The sequence below is a fragment of the Phalacrocorax aristotelis genome, chromosome 1, assembly GCF_949628215.1.
Source record: "Phalacrocorax aristotelis chromosome 1, bGulAri2.1, whole genome shotgun sequence".
Lineage (NCBI taxonomy): Eukaryota > Metazoa > Chordata > Aves > Suliformes > Phalacrocoracidae > Phalacrocorax > Phalacrocorax aristotelis.
The window spans coordinates 95,830,386-95,843,475 of record NC_134276.1 but is presented as its reverse complement, the minus strand read 5'-3'; the positions used below and the strand labels follow the sequence as shown (position 1 = coordinate 95,843,475).

The following is a 13,090-nucleotide window of genomic DNA, read 5'->3' as shown; positions in this document are numbered from 1 at the left end:
AAGTTCTCCAGCCCAGACTTGAGGAAACGAGGAAATCTAAAAGTAACTTGGTCAACAGCAAGGGATATTTTTATTCATAGAGTTTATGTGAATGAACAGAAGTCAGGAGTCTATGTATAAGTAAGGATATGGTCTTGTCAGGCATCTATACCCTCTAGTGATTTACCATTCTGATCAGATTATGTTAAGAACATTATTTAATGTCATCAGAAAGGCTTTGTACGGGGAAAAAACCAATGAGAATGAAAAGAAAACGGATAATTTTAATGAAATACATTTAGTTTCTAGTAATTTTTGGCAATTACGAATGAAAACAAGAGTGGCCAATGTTATTCTAAAGCTGTGGTTTAGGGTTTGAAATGTTTTTAAATTGCTATAGTTTAAATGTGTTTATATTATTTTTACTTTGACAGACGCTAAACGAGTAAGCAGAGACTTGAGATGAGAAATTGGTACTGATCTTTATAAAAGGGGACTTTTAATAAAAGTTTACTTTTTGAAATGTGGATGGAGGATTCCAAGTCAATAGTTGTAGTCCTTCCAATGCCAAATGAAGTCAGTTGAGCCTTTTGTGTTTACAGATGTAAGTGGGTTTCTATGTACTAGAGTCTTAATTGAACATCTTATTAAAAATACCTGTGGAAACTGTTGGTAAAAGACCAGATACTGAATAATAGTGGGGTGTGGATTCAGAGGAGAAAATAGGTGTCAGTAGGGGGGATTTCATTGTATGTTAGGAGCAAGGAAAGAGTTAAAAACCCATGTGTTTTCTTGTATAGTTAGTTCTGTTTGAGCACATCAGCATAATTCACATGTATATAGTTGTGCTTACATTTTTTTTCTTTGCTTGTGAACATTAGATTGTGATTCATTGACTGTTCTGGTATTCATGTTCTGGGTCAGAAATGATCCTATTTCAAGAAAATATTTGCAAGTGTGTTTAAAGAATACAAAACCAGTATTTTAGCTATGGGAGTACAAACTAGGTAGTCTGATGAATCACATACTTTGAATCATCTGGTATGCAAAGCAATACCAAAAGCCAGTTACCAAGGTCTGTAAGTGCCCTCAGAGGGACATGTCTCCCTTTTCAGGGAACCTTTTATTTTGACAATTGTGTTGCTTTGCTCTGTGATTGCTCAGAAACCTGTAAACTAACTTGCAGTTCACTACTTTAATGGAAGAATTTCTCTTTTAAGCTATATTTAAGCATTTCTTTCACTCAGCAGGTGAATGTTCACTGAATAGATGAACTTCTGAACAAAGGCTCTTTCCAACCTCAAATTTTCCCTTACACCTTTTTGAGAAGACTTTAGAATGGATTTCTTTAGAACTATCATGTCAGTCATTAAATAAGTAGCAGTAAAAAAGAAATTATTTGCCACAACTCTTGCAGTCTTGAAACAATCCTACTCTGTTTCATAACCTATTAATTTTTTATGTTTGAAAGCTTGACCTACTGTAATTATCTGATTGTATTGTTTGTTGTTAACAATGGATGGAAGATTCTATATTTAAGTCAAGGAACCAAGAACATAAATCATCTAATAAAAGAAACTTCAAAAACTGTGTATTGGTGGTGATGGTTTTTAAAAGGTTGCCTTTGTTCTAACTTGTGTTTTGGCAAATGTAACTTCAATTTTGAAAAAATAACTAGCTTTTTATTAGTTGAGTGCAATACTAACATCTGTTTGTACTGATTTTATTAAATCTTTTTGTCTGTAACTTTTGTGGGGGTCTCTAAAGTGTCATAGATGAGAGGAAAGTATAAGCTTTTGCAGAATTTTGAGGTATTGTAATGGGAGGCTGTCTATATCTAGTGATGTCAAATAATCTCAAAATAAACCTAGTTTGTGTAAAACTGTCAGACAAATAAAACCAAACAGCATGACTTAACAATTCTGTTACTCTTACCATTGTTTTGAAGGAATAAACTTTCAGTTGCTTCACATAATAATTTCTAAACTCTAGCCTAGGACTGAAAGCAAGAATGTGTTTCTCACCTCTGTTTCCCCCCCTCCCCCCTTATTTGGATTATGCATCCAAATAAAGTCCACTTAAAATCTAATAACAACTTCAGTATGTTACACAAGGTTTCTAGAGTATAGCCTTTCTAAAGGGACAGGGTAGAGAATATGTCTTTAATATAGGAAAATACAAAACTCGTTTGGTGTTCTTTACACTAGTCTGTAGTTAAAATTATTAATTTTACATTTAATTGGCAGCAAGGATGAGAGGTGTAAGCTTCTGTGTAAATACTACACTTGAATTTTGGAATCAAAACTTTATTTAGAAATAATAGAATTGTAGCTCAACACATAGAAGAGAATGGTTTATTCATTGCTGTTTTGTGTGTGTGTGTTTCAGGGGTCCATTCAGCGTTGTGCGACGATGTATCAACAGGGAAACAGGGCAACAGTTTGCTGTAAAGATTGTCGATGTAGCAAAATTTACTTCAAGTCCTGGATTAAGCACAGAAGGTAAGAATGAACAATTAATAGAATTCTAAGCAGACAGGTTTTCTTTAATTGGTCAACCTTTTCTGTGTTTGTTAGCTTTTTAAGATCCTTTCTGGTTAATATTTTGTAGTTTTAAAGCAAGGTCTTATATCTCACATTTAACCTGATTTAACTTAGTGCATACATTTCTAATCTTTAGTAGTTCCTATAGCTATCCAGTTGTGATAATACATACAAGAAAAAATAGTAGGTCTATACTAACTCTAAGCCATTGCTATTTCTGTTTGGATTTTTTAAAAAGTGAATTTCTTAAAAAATTAATTAAGAATCAAAAAAACATACAAAGGAAGTAAAGTAAGAACACATGAGTTTTGCTTTTCCTAGTCTATATTTAGCAAGTAATTTGCTATAAAATGGGTGAAAACTTGAGATAAAAGTGTGTGAAATTATATAACTGCATACATTTTTCATATAATCAGGATTTTAAAACAATGCTGCAGAACTTCTACAGTGTAAATAAAAGGCTGTAACTCTTATTATTTTACCCTAAACAGGAAATGTTATGTCTTTTCTAAGTTGATTTTGCAACTTGTGTGTAAAGTGCTGCTTTTATGCTATAAGAAAATGAGCATAGTAACTGAATGACAATCACTGTGTATTCCATGTCCAGTGTATTTTTGCTGGAGATTATGTTCTTTTATATGGTAATGTTTGGAGATTCCACTTGTGCCATCTAAGTCCTTATGAACCCAAGTTCAGCAGCAAAAAGGTTCAATGGCTTTTTTAAGTAATTATAGCAAACGGTGTTAAGCCTTAATGGGTAGTTTGATTGGGGAAAAATCTCAGATCTTGCTTCAGACTTTACTAAAGATTTTCATTTAAATCTGATAATTGCTTACTTAAATTGCTAGTTTCTTTTTCCTAGCCCTCCAACAAAAGACATGCTTTTCACAATATTCAGCTTGTAGATAGCCACATGATGGTTTCAGTAGGTTATACCTAAAGCATCATATTTTGAGCTAGTGTATTTTTAGCAAAATTATTTGGTATCTGCTAAAGAAGTTCTGTCTGTATTCTAGTCTTTTTCTGAGCCTCATCTTAACTACTGATGCTAGGACACATTTCCACCTTTAGTGGAGTGCTGCTTTCCTCACTCCATGATAGTAAAATTCAACCTTTTGGGGCCACGAAGGAATAATTGCTGAAAGGGAGAAATAGTAGGCAAAGGAGTAGGACTCATCAGGAGGGAAAGAGAAGCCAACAGAAATTATAGGTTCACTTGGAAAAAAAATGGAGGATAGCCGTTGATGGTTTGCATTTGCTACCTGGGAATAATGAAAAGACTTGGGAGTATACTAAGAATTTTCGGGTTTCTGATTCCACTTGTGTTATATTGATATATCTAGAATTCAAGCTGGCAGATTTGAGTTAACAGATCATAAACACTTTCTGGGTTTAGTGGGTTTTTTGTTTTTGTTTTGTGGATTTGGTTGTGGGGTGGGGCGTTGTTCTTTGTTGGGTTTTTTTAAAGGTTTTGTACTTCTATGCATTAGATTTGTAATATTAAGACACATAAGCCGTACAAGTGAATGTGCAGCAAGTCTGTCATTCTACATAAGAATCTGAGCCTGTTTTTCACAAACTCTTTCCAAATTGTTTACACTTTATTTTGTTCTGCGTTGGTTTTTATTTTTTTTTCCTTTGGTTGGGTGTTTGTTGTTTTTTATTTTTTTCCTGACCTCTCCTCTATCCAGATTTTAGCTTTTTTTTTCCCCTCCCCCTAAAGTTTTTATTTTTGGCTTGTTTCTGATACAGCATTCATTACACACATTAGTGGGGAGCCATGATGGTGGGACTTGCATAAGACAAATATTAGATATCTTACCTGGGAGGAAGCTGTATTTGTAAATTGTGTTTCAGTGTAAGCTGGAATGAAATGCAAGATTTATCCTTAGGAACATTCTTTACCTCAAATTTTTGCCCTCTTCAGGACTGTTTTGGTCCTGAAAGTTATCTTTGTACAACAGCCTTTCCCTGAGGCACAGGAGAGGGAGAGCAGGACATTCTGCAAATGAGGGAGCTGACGACAGTTTCGTCTAATTTCACATACATGTAGAGTGCTGAGAGGGAAAGGGCCCAATATGCCTCCACGCTTATGATTTTGTTCTTGAATGCTTTTGCATAAGTACCCATGTGGGATGAAATGTGTTTATAGGTAAGAACTTCGTCTTTACATTTGTCAGCAGTGTCTTCTTGTGGCAAAGGCAGCCAACTGCATAGTAGACTGTTGCAAAAGTGTAGCCAGCGGTGATTATTCTCTCTACTCATCCCTTGTGAGACCACATCTGCAGTTTTGGTTTCCCCAGTACAAGAAAAATAATGATGTACTGGCATGAGCCCAACAGAGATGGACTGAGAGAACTGGGTTTGTCTAGCCTTAGGAAGAGAAGCAAAGGTGAGATTTTAGTGCTGTCTTCAAGTACTTCAAGTAATAGAAGGGTACAGAGCAGATGGAGCCACACTCTGCATATAGGCACACAGTGAAAAGACAAGAGGCCATGCGGAAAAGTTGGAACATAGAAAATTCCAAATAGAGACAAACAGACAAAAAAAAAATCACCCTGTGAGTCATAAAACTCTGCTACAGGTTGCACAGACAGATTATGGAGAGCATCCTCAGAGATGCTCAGAACTGGGCTACACAAGGCCAAGTTGCCTGATCTACTTTGACCTGCTCTGAGCAAGAGTTTGGACAAGGTGACCTCCAGAGGCTCTTCCCCACCTACATGATTCTGTGATTCTGTTGTATTAGCATCAACAGCCTACATGTAATCTGTGGGGCAATATAGCTTTAATACTCTTTAGGGACAAAATTTAGACTTAATAGCACTGTGCTTAAAAGAGTTAATTTAAACCTGATTTTGAAGCAGCATTTCAATTTAAAAAGAATATCTCAAGTGATTTTTGTCTGTGTGCATCTCTGCAGTGGTTTGGTAATAGGAGAAAAAATTAATGCTATGTAACGATGCCTGACAGCTAACAAATCTAATTTAGGCTACATTCTATTGGATTTAAGTATTAGTATTCATGGTCCTGCATACTGTGTGTCATCAGTCTCTGTAGTGTTGTAATTCAACCATCTTAATGAAGTATATTGACACCTTGTCACTGTTCAAGTGGCCGCATGATCTACTGGATTAATGCTGGCTATTTTACATGATGACAAATTCTACTACAGTTCACTATGTTTTCATATCGCAGAGATAAAAAAAATTCAAAAGATACATAAGAAAATGTGAAGCTTGATTATGTTTAGGTATAAAAGAGACTATTTTGTACAGTTCAACTAGGGGATTCATGTGGAAGAGTCCTTGATGCTCTCAGAAGCTAGTTTACTCATTAAGGTCTAATAAAAAATCAGTGTAAATAGACTTATTTTCAAATACAGTTCTTAGCTGCTGAACTTAGAACTTTTGGTATAGAGAAGTGTAAAAAGCATTTTCCTTATTTTAATTTGTAACAGCTCACACCATAGTTACTTCTTAGGTTTCTTCTGCTGCTCTCTTCACATCCCATGCATTTTCTTTTCCTTTTATTTTCCTCTGCATGGCTTTCAGTTAGCTGATCTAACACCAAATATCTATAAGTGCAAACACTATTTCTCAGGAAGAGAATGGTGACTGGCTCCTTACTACGTAGTAAAAACCAATATATGTTATTTGTCTGCCTTTTCTTAATGTCAGATTGCTCCCTTGTAAAATGCTGAGTTTTTTAATGCAATTTAAAGGGCAGTGCCCCATGCTTACAGTGCACATCTTTTGAAGTTGCTTTTCAAGATTAAATTAATTGTATTTTAGATTCAGTTATCTGTAATTCATTTTGATAGAAATGCCCTCAAAAAGAAAGTGATTACCATTACTTCCACAACCTTCTAAATAGGCTAGGCCTATTTATTAGGCTGATATATGGATCTGCACAGGTTTGTATGCATGCAAGCCACTGTGAAGCTGAATAGATGAGATGTTCAGGAAAGATTCAGGTTTCCTTTAGATCCCCAACTGGTTCTACTGTGTCATGATTTAGCACTAGTCAGCAGCTAAACACCACACAGCTGCTCGCTCACTCCCCCTGCTCCTGTGGGATGGGGGAGAGAATCGGAAGGGCCAAAGTAAGAAAACTTGTGGGCTGAGGTAAGAACAGTTTAATAATTAAAATAAAACAATAATAATGATGAAAAGGAAAATAATGAGAGAAAAAAAGAGGTGAAACCTTAGGAGGGGAAAAAAACCCAAGAATTGATGCAACAGCTCACCACCCGCTGACTGACAGTGCTGGTCCCCGAGCCACTATGGCTGCTTCCCCCAGCCAACTCCCCCCAGATAATATACTGGGCATGACGTCATATGATATGGAATATTCCTTTGGTCAGTTTGGATCAGCTATCTTGGCTGTGCCCCCTCCCCTCCCGGCTTCTGGTGTACCCGGCAGAGCATGGGAACCTAGAAAAGTCCTTGACTAGTACAAGCACTACCCAGCAACAACTAAAACATCAGTGTGTTATCAGTATTATTCTCATACTAAGTCCAAAACACAGCCCCATACCAGCTACAGTGAAGAAAATTAACACTACCCCAGCTAAAACCATGACATACTGGAAGCAGGCTGTGCAGGCAGTCTCTGCAAAATGTTTTGGTTGTGACAAAGGACAAAATTGTAGCCAAGAAAGAATTGTTTGGAATGTAATTCCTGGACTACTAGTACTGAAAAGGGCAAGATAATGGAATCAAAACTGGTATTGCTATGGATCATTCAAGAATTCCAACATTATTTCATTGGGGGAGAAAAATGTGAAAGTTGGCATCAGTTTCGTTCTTTCCACAAAGGGCCTACAGATCTTTTCTGTGACATATTTTCAGGTTGTGAGTGATTTTCTTACAGTTGAGACCTTACCCCTGTTGGTTCTTTTAATTCCTTTTTTTAGACTTGCATTTTTTAAAGTTACTTTGTTAATGCAGTTCATTTGAAAGGCTTTTTAAATTCTGAGTAAAGATGCACAACAGACTATCTTAACCTTTTGATATTGGAAGGCTGTGGTGAATCATGAGTTATTTTTTGCAAAAGTGTGTGTGTAAGGTTCTGTTCTTCCCTCCCTCTTTTTTTCAAGGGTTTAAGCAAAAATGCAGTGTTAGTGTTGAGCTCAAGTTTTTTAGTACAAAATACTACAAATCTGTATGTCATCAAATTTTATGATACTATATCATACGTAGGCTTGATTTGAAGAAAGAGCAAGTGACTCTGCTTTTGATTTGGAAACACCAACTTATTTGGAATTTCTGGTAGTTGTCAGTTCTGTGTTGTACAATATTTCATAGATCACAGGAGTTACTTCCTTCTGTGTGGCATTATTGGGCCCACACCTGAGCTACTGTGTCCAGTTTGGGCCTTCACAATTTGTGGGATGCTAAAGAACTGAAAAGGTCCCAGCAAAGGACTATCAAGATAGTCAGGACCCTACAGCTCATAATGGATAAAGAGAGGTTGAGGGAACTGGGTTTGTTTAGTGTGGTGAAGAGGAGGCTAAGAGGGTGTGTCATGGTTTCAGCTGGGATAGAGTTAATTTTCTTCACTCTAGCTGGTATAGTGCTGTGCTTTGAAATTAGCATGGAAAAAGAAAAAAACCTGTTGAGATAACACACAGATGTTTAGGCTGTTGCTGGGTGGCGCTTATACTAGTCAAGGACATGTCTAGCCTCCCATGCTCTGCTGGGTGCACAAGAAGCTGGGAGGGGAGGGGGCACAGCTAAGAGAGCTGATTCAAACTGACCAAAGGGATATTCCATATCATGTAACGTCATGCCCAGTATGCTAGCTGGGAGGGGCTGGCCGGGGGAGGGAGGAAGCAATCGCGGCTCGGGGACGGGCAGCGTCGGTCGGCGGGTGGTGAGCGGTTGTATCGTTCGTGTTTCTGTGGTTTTTTTCCTATTTTCCCTTTCCCTTCCTTTTCCCTTTTATTATATTATCATTATTGTCATTATTATCATAATCATTTATCATTATCATTTTATTGTAATCATTAAACTGTGCTTATCTCAACCCACAAGTTCTCTTGCTCGTCCGATTCTCTTCCCCATCCCACAGGGGTGGGGGGGGGTGAGCGAGCGGCTGCGTGGTGTTCAGTTGCCAGCTGAGGCTGAACCACGACAGTCTATTTTTGGCGCCCAACGTGGGGCACTAAGGGTTTGAGATAATAACAGTTGCTGGTCACAGCATTGATTCATCTGCTCGCAGTATTAGTTTGTCCAGTCTTTACCATGCTGATAGTAAAGTACATGTTAAAACTTGCTGTTGGTTTTGTCAGTTTGCTGTGCCCTGCAGTGATTAGAGATATTTTGCCTAGGAGACTTGTTATTAAAACACTGGCCTTGACTGTTATCGGTTATTTAGGTTTTGCATGGAAGCCGTTACTGTACTACAGCTACCACCTCATGGAGGCAATTAGCAATTATACCTCCTCCTCTGAGGAGTTTTTTATGGAGGAAATACAGAATGGCACCGTAGCTACCATCTTATGTAATGTCTCCTCCTTCATTACAACTTTTCAGTATCTTGAACATCCTTGTGTAGTTAAGATACATCTGTTGATATTGCTTTGGCAGGTGGTATCAGATCTGTCTAAGGTTAGTAAGCAAGTTAAGAATATAATCCAGAGATCTGTCCCAAGGCTCGATAGCTATGCGTGGCAGGGTATGTGGGAAAGTATGGGCAAATGCCTAAGACGGTGGGCACCCCCCGTGGTGTGGGACTTCACCCCTGAACAAGTGCAGAATCCTGAAAAATTAGTAGAACATTTGGAGGAAGTATGTTGTCACCCTGGCAATTCCAGAGAGATACAAATCACTGCCATGTGCTGGGGTCTGGCTTATGCCTATCGAGCCCTATTTAACACTATTCAGTACCCCCAAGGGAAAGAGAAGGGAGCTACTCCAACCCCAGCGACAAGCACTGTGGCCACCCAACCCCCTACGACAGATACTGCAGCTACTCCAACCCCAGTGGCAAGCACGGCGGCCACCCAACCCGCCGCGACAGATACTGCAGCTACTCCAACCCCAGTGACAAGCACGGCGGCCACCCAACCCGCCGCGACAGATACTGCAGCTACTCCAACCCCAGTGACAAGCACTGCGGCCACCCAACACGCCGCGACAGATACTGCAGTTACTCCAACCCCAGTGACAAGCACGGCGGCCACCCAACACGCCGCGACAGATACTGCAGCTACTCCAACCCCAGTGACAAGCACGGTGGCCACCCAACACGCCGCGACAGATACTGCAGCTACTCCAACCCCAGTGACAAGCACGGCGGCCACCCAACACGCCGCGACAGGCACTGCAGCTGCTCCAACCCCAGTGCCAAGCATTGCAGCTAAACCAGAGGACCAACCTGTGCCAGTATCAGTCGCCCCTATACGCAAGAAGAAATCATGGAAGAGAAGGTCAACTCGTTTAGAAAGAGATTACGAGGAACCAGGGCCATCACGAGAAGAGGAGGAGGAGGAGGAAGCATGTGTACAAGAAACGGAAACTACCCGATCTCTATCCTTGAATGAGTTGCGGGATATATGGAAAGATTTCGGGTGTCATTCAGGTGAGCACGTTATCACCTGGCTGCTCCGATGCTGGGATAATGGGGCCAGTAGTTTGGAATTAGAGGGGAAGGAAGCCAAACAACTGAGATCCCTCTCTAGGGAAGGGGGCATTGATAAAGCAATTGGAAAAGGAACACAAGCCCTCAGCCTCTGGAGGCAGCTCCTGTCCACGGTGAGAGACGTATCCCTTCAAAGAAGATATTGTATTTCGCCTAGGAAAATGGATGACCATGGAGAAAGGCATTCAGCCTCTAAGGGAATTAGCCGTGCTTGAGGTGGTTTATGGTGACCTGGACGATCAACGGTCCTCCAAAGATCCAGAGGAAGCTGAGTGCACACGACCCACGTGGCGGAAGTTTGTACGGAGCGCACCATCCTTGTATGCAAACTCATTGGCAGTGATGTCCTGGAAAGATGACGAGACACCAACGGTGGCTGAGTTGATTGATAAACTCCGGGAATATGAAGCGAATCTCTCTTCCTCGCTCGTCTCTGCTGTTGAGAAACTGTCCCGAGAGTTCCAGCAACTCAAAGAAGATATGTCCTACTCCCCACCAGTACGGACCAGTATCTCAGCCATTAGGAGTAATCGTCCCTTGGCTCAAGAGAAGGGATACACACGATGGGGCACCCTATGGTTTTACCTGCGTGATCACGGAGAGGACATGAAGAAGTGGGATGGAAAACCTACCTCAGCCTTAGAGGCACGGGTACGTGAGCTGCAAGGGAGAACAATTACTCAGGGGAGTTTTTCCAGGAGAGCTGCTGCTCCAGTTTCCCATAAGCAATTCTCCAGACAGAGGAGCAGAAGTGCTGATGGCCTGACTGATCTTAACAGAGACACCCGTGATTCATATTTACCGGAAGTGAGTGATGAATACTATGATCAGGACTAGAGGGGCCCTGCCTCCAGCCAGGTGGAGGAAAGGGATAACCGGGTTTACTGGACTGTGTGGATCCGATGGCCTGGCACATCTGACCCACAGGAATATAGAGCTTTAGTGGACACCGGCGCACAGTGTACCTTAATGCCATCAAACTATATAGGGGCAGAACCCATTAGCATTGCTGGAGTGACAGGGGGATCCCAAGAGCTAACTGTATTGGAGGCCGAAGTGAGCCTCACTGGGAATGAGTGGCAAAAGCACCCTATTGTGACTGGCCCAGAGGCTCCGTGCATCCTTGGCATAGACTATCTCAGGAGAGGGTATTTCAAGGACCCAAAAGGTTACAAGTGGGCTTTTGGTGTAGCCGCCTTGGAGACAGCGGAAATTAAACAGCTGTCTACCTTGCCCGGTCTCTCAAAGGACCCTTCTGTTGTAGGGTTGCTGAAGGTCAAAGAACAACAGGTGCCGATCGCCACCACAACAGTGCACCGGCGGCAATATCGCACCAACAGAGACTCTCTGATCCCCATCCACGGGCTCATTCGTTGACTGGAGAGCCAAGGAGTCATCAGTAAAACCCACTCACCCTTTAACAGTCCCATATGGCCAGTCCGGAAGTCTAATGGAGAGTGGAGACTAACAGTAGACTATCGTGGCCTGAACGAAGTCACTCCACCGTTGAGTGCTGCTGTGCCAGACATGCTAGAACTTCAATACGAACTGGAGTCAAAGGCGGCCAAGTGGTATGCCACAATTGATATCGCTAATGCATTCTTCTCCATCCCTCTGGCAGCAGAGTGCAGGCCACAGTTTGCTTTTACTTGGAGGGGCGTCCAGTACACCTGGAATCGACTGCCCCAGGGGTGGAAACACAGCCCTACCATTTGCCATGGACTGATCCATAATGCTTTGGAACAAGGTGGAGCTCCCGAACACCTACAATACATTGATGACATCATTGTGTGGGGCAATACAGCAGAAGAAGTTTTTGAGAAAGGAAATAGTTCAAATCCTCCTGAAAGCTGGTTTCGCCATAAAACAAAGTAAAGTTAAGGGACCTGCACGAGAAATCCAGTTCTTGGGAATAAAATGGCAAGATGGTTGTCGTCAGATCCCCATGGATGTGATCAACAAAATAACAGCCATGTCTCCACCAACTAGCAAAAAGGAAACACAAGCTTTCTTGGGCGTTGTGGGTTTTTGGAGAATGCATATTCCACACTACAGTCTGATCGTAAGCCCTCTCTATCAAGTGACCCAGAAAAAGAATGATTTCAAATGGGGCCCTGAACAACAACAAGCCTTTGAACAGATTAAACGAGAAATAGTTCATGCAGTAGCTCTTGGGCCAGTCCGGGCAGGACAAGATATAAAAAATGTGCTCTACACTGCAGCCGGGGAGAATGGCCCTACCTGGAGCCTCTGGCAGAAAGCACACGGGGAGACCCGAGGTCGACCCCTAGGGTTTTGGAGTCGGGGATCCAGAGGGTCTGAAGCCCGCTATACTCCAACTGAAAAAGAGATATTGGCAGCATATGAAGGGGTCCGAGCTGCTTCAGAAGTGGTTGGTACTGAGGCACAGTTGCTCCTGGCACCCCAACTGCCAGTGCTGGGCTGGATGTTCAGAGGGAACGTCCCCTCCACACACCATGCAACTGATGCTACGTGGAGTAAATGGGTTGCACTGATCACCCAGCGGGCTCGAGTAGGAAACCCCAGTCGCCCAGGAATCTTGGAAGTGATTATGGACTGGCCAGAAGGCAAAGACTTTGGAATATCACCAGAGGAGGAGGTGACACGTGCTGAAGAAGCCCCACTGTATAACACACTGCCAGAAAAGGAGAAGCAGTATGCCCTGTTCACTGATGGGTCCTGTCGCCTTGTGGGAAAGCACCGGAGATGGAAGGCTGCTGTATGGAGCCCTACACGACAAGTAGCAGAAACTGCTGAAGGAGAAGGTGAATCGAGCCAGTTTGCAGAAGTAAAGGCCATCCAGCTGGCCTTAGACATTGCTGAACGGGAAAAGTGGCCAGTGCTCTATCTCTGTACTGATTCCTGGATGGTGGCAAATGCCTTGTGGGGCTGGCTACAGC

General features: G+C 41.7%; 1 protein-coding gene across 4 annotated transcripts in view; it reads left to right on the top strand.

Annotated features, from left to right (window-relative positions):
* The window catches only part of CASK (calcium/calmodulin dependent serine protein kinase), a 229,042-nt gene that overhangs the window by 54,261 nt on the left and 161,691 nt on the right, over positions 1–13,090 (top strand). For all 4 annotated transcript variants that reach the window (XM_075098335.1, XM_075098326.1, XM_075098319.1 and 1 more), the window contains exon 2: positions 2,368–2,480. In XM_075098335.1, the coding sequence (XP_074954436.1) occupies positions 2,368–2,480 (113 nt within the window). The remainder of the gene's footprint in view (positions 1–2,367; positions 2,481–13,090) is intronic.